We start from the raw sequence: 14,616 nt of genomic DNA, 5'->3' as shown, positions 1-14,616 counted from the left end.
TTAAACAAGAATCCGCAATCGTGAAAAAACTCAATATAGACGAATAGTATGTGAAATAGTTGATTAAATTTTGGAATAATGTTAAAAAGAAAATGGCCTTTAGTGGGTGACAGGGTGTTTCTGGTGAAATCTACACCCGTTTTCTAGTTACCATATTGTTTGTTATCGTTATATGATCTCACACCAGAACGGCCGTAGGACCGCGGACCTCAGTTTTAAGAAGCTGTAATAAACCCACCACATGATTAATAGTGAAGTAAGTTATTGAATGCTGGGGCAAAATCGTTTGCTTACCACCGTTTAAGCAAACTGACTAACATTGCGCTACCTCGTACAATCTGTCAGCAAGTGACCTTTGAACATTGACTGAGAACAAAAAAATGTTGGGTCGTCAAAAATCGTTTTTCTGTAGCAGAATCAACTAGGTTAAAACGTTGCACTAACCAATTCCTATAAAAAAAAAATTTTAAGGAGGTATGCCTAAATTATGCTTTGCGCGTATTGTTTCTTAACTCGTATTGATGAAAACAAAACAGTTATCGACTTGTGCAGTACGTTATATTGTTAACTAGTGAATGATTTACTTGGTGACTGTGAGTCCGGCGGGCTTGTAAAGTTACCAGCGAAACTAAAAGGATGTATTGGTTCGATTGACTTTAAGTACTGCAATAAATTGTACTTAAGTATGAAACAAAAAAATCTTGCAGGAAAAAACTTAGAAATAGAAAAAGGAACTTAACATGGACTGTCCAGTTATCGTAACATCGCAGGGGGCAATTCAAGGCAAAATATCCAAGGCAATCGATCCTACAGCTAAACCGGTCCTTAATTTTCTGGGCATCCGCTACGGTAAAGCTCCGGTTGGTAAGCTGAGGTTTATGCCACCGGAAAAGTGAGTTTTTTATCGTATTTCTAACCACCTTACTAACTTGTAATTCGCAAACAGCTAGTAGGCTAATCCCAATTTTCAGTAATTTTTGACGCCTAATATGATTTGATATATTTGTTTGTTTTTAGGTCCGGTTCTTGGAAGGGAATTTTTCACGCGGTCGAAACGTATGAACTTTGTCCGCAAAATGTTTTGGTTGCTGGTGTGTACGATGACTTTATTCCCTACAAAAATCCCTTGGGGTTTGATACTTCAAAACCAAGCGAGGATTGTTTAAAACTTAATGTTTTTACAACTGACTACAAAAAAGAAAAAAAACTTCCGGTATAACAGATTCATTTTTTTTTTTTTCATACAACCTGCGTTTTTATTTTTTATTATTCAGACATAAACGTAAAGGTGATTTGTAAACGTGCCTCTAAGCAAGAGTCATATTTTTTCAGTCACAGCATAGCCAATGTTCGGCTTTTCTTGTAATTGAAATACATTTTGAAATTACTTTTTAAATCTATGGTGATGCAAAATTAAGACGCAGTAACTATATAGAAATATAGAAACGCTATGTAGTAACTTTTCGCAAACAAAATGTTTTGTCTTGGATTTTTTCGTTACAACTAAAACAAAAACGATTATGCGCTCATCATCCAATTAGTTTCCAGGGAACGTTTCTATAATGTAGGTCATAGAATATTTCATAAATTAATCTTAATAAATAAGTCACATTAACCAACTTTAAGCCTTTTCTTGAGAAAATGAATACCGAGGATGGCCACCAAAAATGATTTAGCACCCGCAGTGGCATAAGTAGGCCGTATAAAAACAGCTTTTAAATGTTTCCAAAATTGGTACAATATCGACAATGATGTTTGTATTTCGACTGCGTCCTTAACCCTCGATCTTTCTGTACATTTCTTAAGATGTTTTTGTACAGACTTCGTTGTGTTTAGTACTTACAATTGTTTAAAGCTTAAACATTAAGTTCCGCAAACAATAATATTAGTATTCTGTGCTTTTTTAAAAAACAAAAACAAAAAAACTTGACATTAGTATTCTGGCTTGACAGGTATTGGTTTGGTTTACCGGAGGACACTACCAAAGACATTATGGAGGACGTATTGATGGAACAGCATTGTCGGGAATGAACAATGCTGTTGTGGTTGTTCCCAATCACAGAGTTAACGCTTTTGGATTTCTGTCTCTCGGCAAAGGATCTGTGTGCCCGGGAAACTTGGCGATTCTTGACGCAATTTTGTCCCTGAAGTACGAGTCACGAAAAAGTATAATTATGTAAAATGGATGGGATTAAATTGCAATAGCCTTTCGGTCGATATGTATGTGGTACTTATTGTACTTGACCACTATATAGTTCTAAACCACATCCAACCTTTGATTGACAACTGACCGAACAAGATGTTTTGCCACTTATTTTAACCACCTTCTCGATCTTCTTTCCGATTTAGTTGCGAAACCAAAGCAGAACAACTTACCTACGCCCAAACAAATACAAATAGCACCTTTTATTTATAGATGGGTGAAGGAGAATATATCATCTTTCGGTGGTGACCCAGAAAATGTGACCATCTTTGGAGAAAGTTCCGGCTCAGGAATAGTTCATTTATTGATGCTTACCCAATTATCGGCCGGCCTATTCCACAAAGCCATCCTGCTTAGTGGGGCTGTATTGTGTCCATGTAAAGTATTATAGGCCATGCTGTTCATCAAACAACATTACACATTAGTATAAGGAATATTTTATGACCAAAATGACGGTAATAGTTTATTTAAAAAGTGTTCCGTACTCTTACCTTCAGTTATATTTACGGACGACCTGACACCAGCTCGCGATCTTTTTCTGAAAACTCTTGGGATTGAATGGAAGAGTGAAAACGAAAAAAAAATTTTAGAAACATTGCAGTCTATGCCAGCTGATAAAATCTTGGAAGGACAGAAACATTTTAACGTAAGAATAATTAGTAGTTATTTTGTCATTGATGATTATTGCATGGCTAAACTAAAATCAATTATATAGAAACACAGTTTTTTTAAGACTTGACTTAACATAAGTCGGGTTATTGACCAGAAAAGACTGGGAACTCGCGGAACAATTTCGGGGCTCGGTCTGGATTCGATAGATAATTAGTTTCTTGTCTTGTCCACCACTGTTTCAACTTATCTGATGCGGTAAATTACCATACAGAAGGCAAATATAATCGTAATTCAATATAATGATAACCGCCACAAGGAAAGCGTAGAAAACTTACAGCAACTTAACTTGAGGTTGAGATTTTACAAGCCGGACATTCCACTGCTAAGATTCGATGCAATTAACGGTTTCGATACTTTGCAGGATTTTATTTTATTTCTTCCCAACATCGACGGCCACGTTATCAAAGAATCCCCGCGGCTTTTGATACAAGGAGGTCACGTGCATCCAGTGCCACTGCTGATCGGTTGTACCAACAGCGAGGGTGGCACATTGCTTTCTTTTAGGCAATACACCAACTTTATGGAGGGTATCAGCGAAGAAGATTTTACGACCACGTTCAACAAGATGTTCGCTATGATGCATCCAGTAGGCCAGTTGTATTTTTTTGTAAATTTTAATTACTCGTGTTTCAATTTATTAAGGTATTGTATGGGGTCATTCAACTGTTACTTAATCATAGGGTAAAAGCGTCAAGGCAGGCCTAGAAGCTTCAAAAGTATTTTACTCGATGAAAAGTAAAGAAGCCGACCCAGAGAGATACAGTTGGCTACATGCACAAATGGTTGGAGATACACTGTTCGTTGTACCGACCATCATGGCAGCGTCTGCACATGTCGGTGGGTTTTTTATTAAGGCATTGCAGCCTTATGTATTTGCGTGGCCCATTCATTTTTAAAAATTAGCATTTTTTGCCCCATACTCGGTGTTTCAAACTGACTTGTTTTGAGTCACAATATTCTTTATTCTCACAACCATATGATGTTGACGAAAGCCATAGATCGACCAAAAATGCACGACGATAGGCCTACATATTTTTTGTAACAATTATGGGTCCCCTTCCCTGAAAGGGACACATATTGTTTTTGTCCATATGTTTTTTTCTTTTTTCCCCCGTCTAACGCGGATTTGTTCCCACGTTTTGGTCAAGAAAGAATGGTTCAAACTTTTTCAAATTTACACACATTATAGATATTGGTCTAAAGATGGTCCATGTGAATTTTGACCCCGTTTGATCCCTCGGTTCACCCACAGCCCCCCAAAACGTGGAACTTTTAAAACGACTATACTTGCTAAAGTACTTCATTTAGGAGTTATATGCTTTGTTGTTTGGTGCAACATAAGGTATTTCAAAGAATTTTGTACCTTAAAAAAAGATTTACGCATTTTCACCCCTTAAACCTCAAAATATTCGTTTCTGTCTAACGCTGAAATGCGTTTGGTCAAGAAAGAGTGCTTTAAATTTATTCAAATTTGCACAGATGTTAGTTGTTGTTCCGAATTTGATCCTCCTGAAGTTTGACCCCAAACGACCCAGCGGTTCACGCACAGGCCCCCAAAACGAAAAAAATAAAAAACGGTTGTACTGACCCAAGTACATAATCTGAGGGTTTCATGCTTTGTTGGTTGGTGCAATGTAAGCTATTCTAAAAAAAATTGTAACTTTTTATTGGATTCACCCATTTTTACTCCTTAAACCCCAAAATAATAAGTTGTAGGCCAGAAATACAAGCTCTAATGTGCTGAAATGTTAAACAATTGTTTGCAGTAGGTTATTCGTTTAGTATTTACAAAATTGCCTTAATCGGCCAAATAGTTTCTTTTACAGCCCATAATATGTGTACACTGTCAGTCAGATAGAAGTCTCAACTCTCAAGGTAGTAATTCACTTGTTTACGATTAAGGCGGGCGAATGCAGCGGGAGTGCTCAGAATTCACTTGTTTACGATTAAGGCGGGTGAATGCAGCGGGAGTGCTCAGCTTGACGTCCAGACGGACGTTTTACGAGACAGTCGTGTTGGTGATTAGAAATCAGCTGTTTTTGCGCAGCTATGCTATGTCGTTTTATTAAGTTATCATTTTCAGTTTTGGAAAATTGTGTTTAAAAACTGACCTTGAACGACAATATGAAGGTCAAAGCATGAGATTAAATTGAAAGTAGTTTCCTGTTCTTATTTCCTGTTTTTTTGTAATTATATGACAATAATGATGCAAAAAGAATACGGACAAAACTTTTAAAGTTGGGTTAAGTCTAAAGTTGGTTACGTTTTTCCTTAAGAATCTAAAAATAACCAGGATGTTTGTTTACCATAAATCCGCACAAACGCGCGTGTTGGGACATGGGCGTCCGCACAAAAAACACAGGGGGGGGGGGGCATCGTCATATCGCCGTTCGAGAAATGGTATTTAAGGACAAAATCAACTGACAGTGGTACGTAGCACAGTACTCATTCTTGCCAAACCCAAAGTAGCAAAATATTACACACACAAAAACAATATCAACTATCATTAAAATATCTGGAATGTTGGCGAAATATTTTTACCGGATACGGGATTTAATACATTTACAAACCAAATCAGATGTCACAACAGGCACAGTGAAGATATCACATTGTGGCTTTTTAACACTTCCACCAATGACGTAAAAAAGCTTTCCGGACTCACAGAGAGGGTGCTGAGCGTGTGTTTTCAGAGGATATCATGCCCGAGGTAAAAACTCTGGCAGATAAACTTGGTGTCGACTTGACTGTACCCAGGCAATTCGCACGCCAGATCCACCGGTCGAATGTGGGAGGCACCATTGAAGAATATTATCGTCGTACCACCTATATCCCTTACATGGATTCCTTGATCCAATCTCTCGAAATTCGCTTTGGTGATAGCAACAAACCGTATTTCAACATTTTCAAATTGCACCCCAAAGAAATGCAGCAAACAGAAAGAGGGGAGTTTAAACACATCGTTCTATCTGTAAAGGAAATGTATGGCATTGACAATCTTGTCGAAGAAAGTCTAGCGTGGTATGACGTACAGAGGCACATGCCACTGAGCAGCTCCTTAGGCATGATAGAGCTGGTGAAGCACACCAACATGTTTCCTGCAGTGCAAGTGCCCCCCCCCCTGCGGACGCCCATGTGTGGGGACCCATTCGTTTTAGCTTGCAAAAAACAATCATATGAGTAGATCAAATTATGGCCAGTGGTTCCCAACCTGGGGTTCGCGGACCCCCAAGGGGTCCGTGAGATGGTTTTAGGGGGTCCGTGGAGGCAAATATTTATAGCACTTTTAACCAACCGTTCAATATTTTTAAGTTACCAAACCGTTTTTACAATCCTGTGTACATGTACTAACTGTTTATCAAACCTTTCGATAAGGAAAACATACTTTTTTGCGATTGTTCGTCCATCGTGATACCACAACACACATTAACAATCGAAATTATAGTGAATGTGTTTCAAGATTTGTACATCAAAAAAATTATCTCTTTGTTGCGCTAAAGGCTACAGTACAGAACTTTATTGAGATTAAGGGACTGTAAAGGTTGATTAAAATTCTGCCCCAAAAAGCGAAAGTAATAACGTATAATGCAGGAAACGAAAAACAAAACTAAATTAGCCTACTTGGGGGTCCGCGGACCTATAAAATTTATAAAAGGGGTCCGTGACTACAAAAAGGTTGGGAACCACTGAATTATGTGTATAGTAAATTTGTAAATATCTAACAATGATTGTGACTATTTTTTACTGTTACCAAATCGCATATGCATATGTGTGGGGACCCATTAGATTACGCTTGCAGAAACAATTTTGTTACCCAATGAAATGTAGGTGCCAAATATATATCCATTATAAATATAGTAAATGGTATATGTGATACATCGTTAAATATGATGTAGTACAGGGCTTCCCAAACTTTTTTGATCGCGACCCCTCTTAATCTCTTTAAATTTTCCGCGACCCTGCACGGATAACATGATAAACAATGCAAAAAATACGCTTGTTGTTTTTATTGAAACGACTAATTCGAGCGAAAACGAAAAGCAACCAAACGGTACTCAGAGTCTACTACTTTACACATCCAAACACCGATACCTTGTACGTGCTTTAGCCTTTAGTTTCTGTCACATTGTTTTGCAAATAGGCACTACTTATAACCTTGCACCAAGTTTAGGCCGTTGCAGTGCTTTGCAAACGGACATTAAACACTGCTTAGGAATCGTAAATTTCTTACCTATTTTTATTAGAGAACGTTATTGCGCCACACAATACTTAAACGTTAGTCTACAACTCTATATGTCATCTTTTTGTTGCATTAAAATGCCTGTCTATTTCAAACCAATTGCAAGTGTTGCGTTTCAACCGACGTTTGTTCGATCAATGGCGTCACTACAACCGCGTTTGCTGTTAGCTGAAAACGTTTTAAAACTGACGTAACTTGAACAAAAATGACATTTGACGTTATACAAAGGTCAAGGCCGGGGTGGTGCGGCATCCCCGTACTTTACGCCAGTGTATGGAGTACTTCCTTCAAAATTGGTACAGCTCTTTGCGACCCCTAGTTTGGGAAGCCCTGATGTAGTATATATAAACTGGCAATATATAGGAAAACCACTATTCTAGTTAAATCTTTTTTTATGCAATTCATCTTGTGCTATATGAGAATGTGGTGTGTAGCTTTTAATCCATAGATATTCTAACGTAAAACAATGTGATCAAATATGGGTTAATTGCACCGTCAAAAGTAGTGGATTATGCCTTTCGAGAGTATCTCGGGTGTGGTTTGATTTGGCATCAGACATAGTCATTTCAGTCGATCAAAAATCTCATAAAATAAATTTGTTTTTGTCGATTTGTTAATGCTTTTCTCAGTGGCTTCAGCACCAAATTTAAAAAATCTACAATGCAATTTACTGGAATCAATATTTATTAATTTTTAAGCACTAGGAAACCCGACCTATCTGTTTCAAATGACGCAAACACCAGACTTTAATCATTCTCTGTCAAATGGTCCTGGTATCAAGAACAAAGCAACTTTTTGCAAGTGTGACCACGCCGATGATCTATACTTCATTTGGGGGAATCCTTTCACCGAGGGTGACTTGTCGGGTGGTGCAAAGTTTACCGACGACGAATCTGAACTGAGTCGTCACGTGATGCGATACCTGGTTAACTTCGCACGTTCTGGGTAAGTCACTTAAAACTGCTTGTTTGCGAATTATTGAAAACAATTGAATTGACCGCGGTCGTCGGGAGCAAAAAAAATAAACAAAAACGCACCGAGAATAAGTTTGTCTGCACGTAAAACGAATCAAATTCTTTAGGTTTTAGCCCAGCTGATTTACTTTTCCTATTGTAAAAAATGTGCTCTACATATGCAACGACTATTCATTTTACGCGACTTAAACAGCCCAGGTTATTTCTTTGTAGAGACCCCAATAAGCCAGAAAAAGTGGCCATGCAATGGCAACCGTATACAATCCAAGGTGACCGTCCTCATCTGATACTCCAGATGCCCCTGAAAAGTGGCAAAAACCTCGCTCTCCGAGAAGTCGATTTCTACACAAAAGATTTACCTTCTCTTTCCAGCAATGTTACATCGAAAAACTAAGTTCAGCACGAAAAGTCGCAACATATAATTTTGTGTGCAATAAACGACCCACTTAATACTTTAGGAATGTGTTTTTTGATTAAAAATAAAACTTTATGCAACACGTTATTGTTTCAACACAAATTAAAAACAAAAGTTTAGAAAACTCGGCCACCTATTTTCTTAAGATTCATTTGCATGTAAACGGCAAACTGCTAGAAACGACAAAAAGTTCTATCGCAATGTATTTTACCACGTATATAATGTTGAACAAGACAACGGGTGACTTTAATTGAAATACCAAAAACTTGATAAAGTTGCAGTATTTGAATAAAAAAAAACAGGTCTAAAGGTCATGACAATTCAAAACCAGTGTTGTTTGCGATCGCTTGTTTTAGTTTCTCTTTGAGGACGTCCTTGCTGGGATAATTCGGTAATTTAAGAAGATTGAAACACGTCGAAGCGGTGGGCAATCGGTGGGGATATTTCTGTGACTTTGAATTGCTGCCTTTGGTAGCTGACAAACGAAGAAATCCGCGTAGCACATTAGCAACTGTATCGCCAGGATCTTCGTCGTCTGGCACCTCAACACATCTGTTGAAACGGCAAACATTAGCATTTTGCAACAACAACGATACACGAAAATATTTAAGAATGATTGGTTCAGGGATGCACTACCTGCGGCCGTAAACATGTACATTGAAATACATGTACTGGCGGCCGCGGCGTAAATAAAACTTTTTGCCAATTAATTGAATTCCGAAACAATCCTAAAAATATTTTGTGGGACTGGAACGAGTATTGTCAGCCTAATAGGCATATTCGACTTTTTGTACGCATATTGTGGGCAAACAATGAGAAAAAGCAGGCGCCACTAGCGTCACAATGTGTATGATGACGTCTTAAACAGCTAACACTGATCACCGTGTAGACTGTTCTGCTCGATCTTTGCACCAAGTTACAAATTAATAAGGGCTAACCATTTAATGACCATTTTAACGCGGTTTTGGTGAAATGCAGTTCATCGTTTAAATTAATTTCGTGTTTGGGTAAAAAAATCATGCATGTAATCTTCTCTGCACTTAACTAACGAAATTTTTAATTTTAAATGGCAGATGTTGCCAATTTGCACGCGCGTGATGCATAAAACAGGGATCTCCAAATCGTAAACTTATTAATCACTCTTATGGCGCGGCATGTTGTGCAGATTCTACAGCACAAAAGTTTAGAGTTTTACATCACAAAGAGTGGTCACTGTGCCGATTGGGCTAAAATTACAATTGTTAGAAACTTCAACACATTAGGAGCTGTATTTCTGTTTCAAAGGACCTGTAAACACAAAAACAATAATATTAGGGAATAAAAAAACGCAAATTTGGTGAATTCCACCAAAGGCTTTATTTTTATTGCATATAGCTGCTTAAAATTCTTTAAACCTAGACAAGAATTCATCGTGCAATTAAATTGATTATCTTTTTGACCCGCCTGATCGTAAACTGAGGTTGCAGTTGTTGAAAGCCCAGAAGTGGAGGCCTCGAACACGAAGTGACAAACTTAAGAAAGGCAGAGCGTTGCGAGGGAGTGTAATCACGCTCGAGAATGTCCCACAGCCAGAGCACGACCCGGTGGCGGGAATGAAATCCCCCGTAGTAGACCACATTTTTTCTGCACAAAGGTTAAGTGTGGTAAAATACTTTTCTAACCTATGTTTAAAGGTCGTTGCTTTAATTAAATAGGCCTAAAAACCCAGCGTATACGTACGAATTTATCTGCTTTTGACTACCAATCAAATCAGCTGGCAAAAACACATAATTTTAAACAAAATGTTGACACACGAAGCTATTACTATTTTGACACACACGCCCAAAACAGTTGCCGACCCCTGTCCTAGAAACATAAAATTCTTTGACTTCATATTTACAAGGAAAGATACCGACAGATACGCTTTATCGAGTTTAACCTGATATGTGTCATTGAGGGTTAACATTGGTGTAAACTGGGAGTTTAGTTCAAAAGTTTGCATATCTACTATCAGTGCAAATAATGCATACGAATAATAGTTTGCATTTCCTTGTGCAGTTTTTACTTATGAAGTATTTATCCAGGGATACCAACTTTAAGTCAGCAAGGTCCATGTCAACATTGTCTCCGGATATAAGTCTCTGCAGTTCGGGGGCAGAGAACATCGAAGTCCATTGGGGTGAAATAACAGAGCGAAAACCCCGTACAAATGCGCGGGTCTGCTGCTGTATTTGAGTGTGCATTCGGTAATGAGCCAATGTGTGAATGTACATGATTCTAAACACAGAAGCATTTTTTGACATACGTACGGAGTAAATAAAAGACAACATATACATGTCGCGAGTCGTTAGGCCAGGAAGGCTTATGGCCAACAATGCATTCGGAAGGAGTAACGAGGGATGTAACACCTTTTCGTATGCTCATAATCCAACAAACCTACAGAACTTGGGGCAGACAATATACAGTTTGTCATTTTTGAACAATATTTGTCATTCTTTTGTCAACATGCACGCCGTAACAGGTTTATCATGTTTAAGACTGCTTATAAAATGTTACATACAAGAACACTAACTGCCTGTAAATATTATATTTTGACACAATTCACGTGCGGTTAACGTATTTCACCTATTCTCGTTGGTGACCGAAATCGCCGAACCTCCCGGTACCAAATCGTGTGATTCGACCTTACCCATCACATCTTCCTCAAAGGTGAAAGTCAACCCCAGGTCCGCAATATCACCATCGTAACGTTTGATCCAAGTAAGATTGTTGTAAAACTCAACGTCCAAAGAAGGCAGTTCGTCGAGAGGACTAATAAAAAAACGAAAAAAAATCAGTTATAACGACACCAAATAAAGCTGCAGCACAACTAAACTAAAACTAGAAAGGTGGCTTTCTGATATAGGGGAAAGTCGTGTAATTTGGACCCCCTAAGTTTGAACCTTCATAAAATAAAAAGTAGTCCTTCAATTAAAGGGCGGTTTATGCGATTCGTTAAGTTATGACGCTAAGTATTCATTTGCAAAAAGGCAATGTTTGGATATTAACGTGAAAAGAGTAAAATGCATTTAAATTTTTTTCGCGAAGTGGTCCATTTTACACGCATAGTGTGTAATTTGGACCAAAGTCGTGTGTAAAATGGACCTCTTAAAATCCATACGACTTCTCTTCCATAAGTTCCTCAAAACGAACGTTAACAGCCTCAGATACCAACCTAATCAAGCTTTTATTACATTACCACAATGTTTCACAAAATATTTAAATTTTAATGAATGAAATCAAAAATGGGATAATAAATTAAAATGAAAAGCATCTTAAAGATAAAAAGACCATAAATGGAATTACTAAGCTAGCTGAAATGGAAGAAAACTCGCAGAATACTGCAAAACAGCAACATGGCAAATTAAAGAAATAATTGATTAACCAAAATATAATGAATGTAAATCCTGCACTGAGCTTTATTATAAGCTGCCCGGTCCAAATTACACACTTTCACACACAATTTTTTTACCCAATTTATTTTACTTTTGGAAAGTGTTAGCGGATTGTTCTTTGTATGCTAAATGCATTAATAATTGTAACTCACAAAAATCATACCCACTGAGATTTACACTAAACAGTAATTTAGAAACGCAAAAAGTTTGAAACCTAAAAAATTTTATCAAATTTGCAAATTCTGTTTTTCTCTTTATAACAAACGGAAAGTATAGCATCAAGTTTGGAGCTTGGCGGCCGTAAGCCTTATATCAAGTCTTCTTTCAAGTGGTATAAAAGATATTCTGCGACTTTGCGTATATTCCGAAATATAAGCAAGTTCCAAATTACACGCAGGGTCCAAATTACACGACTTTCCCCTACTTCAATTTTGTATCTTCTATACCAGGGGCGGGCAACTTCTCCAGTCGGCGGGCCTGATTTGGGAAAATGAAGTACTTGGCGGGCCGGATTCCTGAATCGATACACTAATCGCGTATTTATCCAATGATTTAAAACGGATTTTTGACCATCTAAACCAGGGGCGGGCAACTTCTCCAGTCGGCGGGCCTGATATGGGAAAATGAAGTACTTGGCGGGCCGGATTCCTGAATCGATACATTAATCGCGTATTTATCCAGTGATTTAAAACGGATTTTTGACCACCTAAACTAAATACAATCAAGAACGTCGCAATTACAATACAGTCCAAACAATCTAACTGATATAACATAAAATTATTCACCACAGCAAATTTAATGCATACACCACAGACTTAGATACTGCTGAAACACTAACTAGGCTACACGTGTGGAAAGAAAGAAAACGGAGAAATCAGGCTACCCACAAGGTTGGCAGTTATGTCGTAACAATGGACGTATGGTGCAATGGTAACAACGGCGGAAAGGTTTTTTACTATTGAGGAACGTTACTGTCCGTTACAACTATAATTTGACATAGTAAGCAAGTAGTGGCGGATTGCAGCAGACTGTAGCAGCGGGCCACATTATCATGTATGACCGGAAACTGTCTGCGGGCCGCTCAAAACCCCGTCGCGGGCCGGATCCGGCCCGCGGGCCGTATGTTGCCCGCCCCTGTTCTATACGATATTTACCAATTTACTATACAATATACACAGCATTTGATCTACACATATGATTGTTTTTGTAAACAAAAACGAATGGGTCCCCACACTCGTGGTTGTGCGGATTTACGGAAAATCTCCGCTATGCATTAAATCGCCGCAGTTGTAAACCAGCGAATTACTCCCTTGGGCTTTCCAGTGTACACATATTATGGGCTGTAACGGTAACCATTTGGCAATTGAGTCAAAATTTTGAACACCCGGTGCAAACTTTTTTTTTCTTAAAATTTTACATTTTAGCACATATCGGGCTTGCATTTTTGACCTAAGAAACTGGAAAAACTCAAACCGATTATTTCGGGGTTAAAGGGTTGCAAAATGGGTGAATCCAATAAAAAGTTAGAATATTAAGTGGAATATATTACATTGCACCATACGTTTTTGGGGCCTGTGGGTAAACCACTGGGTCATTTGGGGTCAAACTTCGGGAGGATCAACTTTGGATCAATAGCTAACATCTATGTAAATTTGAATAAATTTATAGTTCTCTTTCTTGACCAAGTCAGTGTTTAAAACATTACGTTTTGGGGGCATATGGGTGAAGCGCTGGGTCATTCGGGGTCAAACTTCAGGAGGATCAAATTCGGATTAATAAATAACACTTGTCCAAATTTCAATAACTTTAAAGCACTCTTTCTTGACCAAACGAGCGTCACAAACCAGCGTTAGACAGAAAAAAAAAATACGGACAAAAACAGTATGTTCCCCTTCCCTGAAAATACTCCAGGTGATGTTCTTATTTTATGACAAAAAAGTACTAAAAAAACACAAAGGTAGAGGACCGACAATTACCTGTATAACTTAGCCTGATGTTGGCCTAGTAAATTGCGCAGAAAGAAGTTTGCAAAAGGGATATCAAGCACAATGCCCTCGTATACAGCTTTACCGAGCATTCGTCCAACAAACGAGAAGAGATCAAGATGATTATACTGCATGTGAGACAGAGGTGAAGGATATAGCTTACTTTCACCACCACCTGTCACCTGTGCATAGGATCATGAAGTTTATCCCTTTCTTGTAAGTTGTAGTCAAGTTGTAAGTACCAAAGATACTTTAAAAACGTCACTGTAAGATCTAGGAACCCAACGCAAAAACCGCTCACTGAATCCCAACGCTTGCACAACTCTACCTTAAACAGATTCATGTCGGGGTTGAAAACTTTCTTGATAATTTCCTCCAGAAATTCTTTAAACACGCCATCCTGATCGATTCCTGCCTCGTCCAACCCCAAATCATTGAAAAACTTCACTCTAATGATTCCCTTTTAAAGTTGCAGCGTAAAGTCCGTTTAAATACTACAATATTGGGTACAAATGCTCAACTTGGCAGTTTACTTTTGCTACAGAAAACTGTAACAAGTAAAACCCATCAACAAAAACTAGAAAGGTGACAATTTATATATACTACATCCTATTAAATAGTTATTCCAATAAAATTTTTGTCATACTTGCAATGGGAGCACGTATGTTGACTAATTTCACTGAGTCACTATACCTTCACGGCATTTAACTACATATG

The 14,616-nt window shown here is 38.1% G+C and overlaps 2 protein-coding genes across 4 annotated transcripts in view; one reads left to right on the top strand and one right to left on the bottom strand.

The window, feature by feature from the left end:
• The first annotated feature begins 740 nt into the window (after positions 1-740).
• LOC145207490 (carboxylesterase 5A-like) lies at positions 741-8,480 on the top strand. Its single transcript, XM_080078691.1, has 9 exons — positions 741-892; positions 1,018-1,213; positions 1,953-2,149; positions 2,417-2,580; positions 2,701-2,849; positions 3,237-3,461; positions 3,556-3,712; positions 7,811-8,057; positions 8,300-8,480. The coding sequence occupies exons 1-9, from the start codon at positions 741-743 to the stop codon at positions 8,478-8,480; spliced, it is 1,668 nt and encodes a 555-aa protein (XP_079934817.1).
• A 206-nt stretch (positions 8,481-8,686) lies between these two features.
• LOC145209001 (ubiquitin-protein ligase E3B-like) overlaps positions 8,687-14,616 on the bottom strand; it is a 51,626-nt gene continuing 45,696 nt past the window's right edge. Inside the window, exons 17-22 of one of the 3 annotated variants that reach the window (XM_080079966.1) lie at positions 14,228-14,359; positions 13,891-14,081; positions 11,106-11,291; positions 10,546-10,757; positions 9,945-10,124; positions 8,687-9,053 (exon numbers count right to left, since the gene is read on the bottom strand). In XM_080079966.1, coding sequence (XP_079936092.1) covers positions 8,854-9,053; positions 9,945-10,124; positions 10,546-10,757; positions 11,106-11,291; positions 13,891-14,081; positions 14,228-14,359 — 1,101 coding nt within the window. In that variant the 3' untranslated portion in view covers positions 8,687-8,853. Of the gene's footprint in view, positions 9,054-9,944; positions 10,125-10,545; positions 10,758-11,105; positions 11,292-13,890; positions 14,082-14,227; positions 14,360-14,616 lie in introns of those variants that run through there. The other 2 variants (XM_080079570.1, XM_080080025.1) reach the window with 2 other exon arrangements.

The sequence above is a fragment of the Phallusia mammillata genome, chromosome 1 (genome assembly GCF_965637545.1).
Source record: "Phallusia mammillata chromosome 1, kaPhaMamm4.hap1.1, whole genome shotgun sequence".
NCBI lineage: Eukaryota > Metazoa > Chordata > Ascidiacea > Phlebobranchia > Ascidiidae > Phallusia > Phallusia mammillata.
This window is presented reverse-complemented; position numbering and strand designations above follow the sequence as displayed.

Bases quoted from the DNA above. Each gene is read 5' to 3' on its own strand.
- LOC145207490 (XM_080078691.1), top strand. From the start codon at position 741: ATGGACTGTCCAGTTATCGTAACATCGCAGGGGGCAATTCAAGGCAAA. The intron at 1,214-1,952 runs GTATAACAGATT...CTGGCTTGACAG, and splicing joins AAAAAGAAAAAAAACTTCCG to GTATTGGTTTGGTTTACCGG. The intron at 3,462-3,555 runs GTAGGCCAGTTG...ACTTAATCATAG, and splicing joins TGTTCGCTATGATGCATCCA to GGTAAAAGCGTCAAGGCAGG.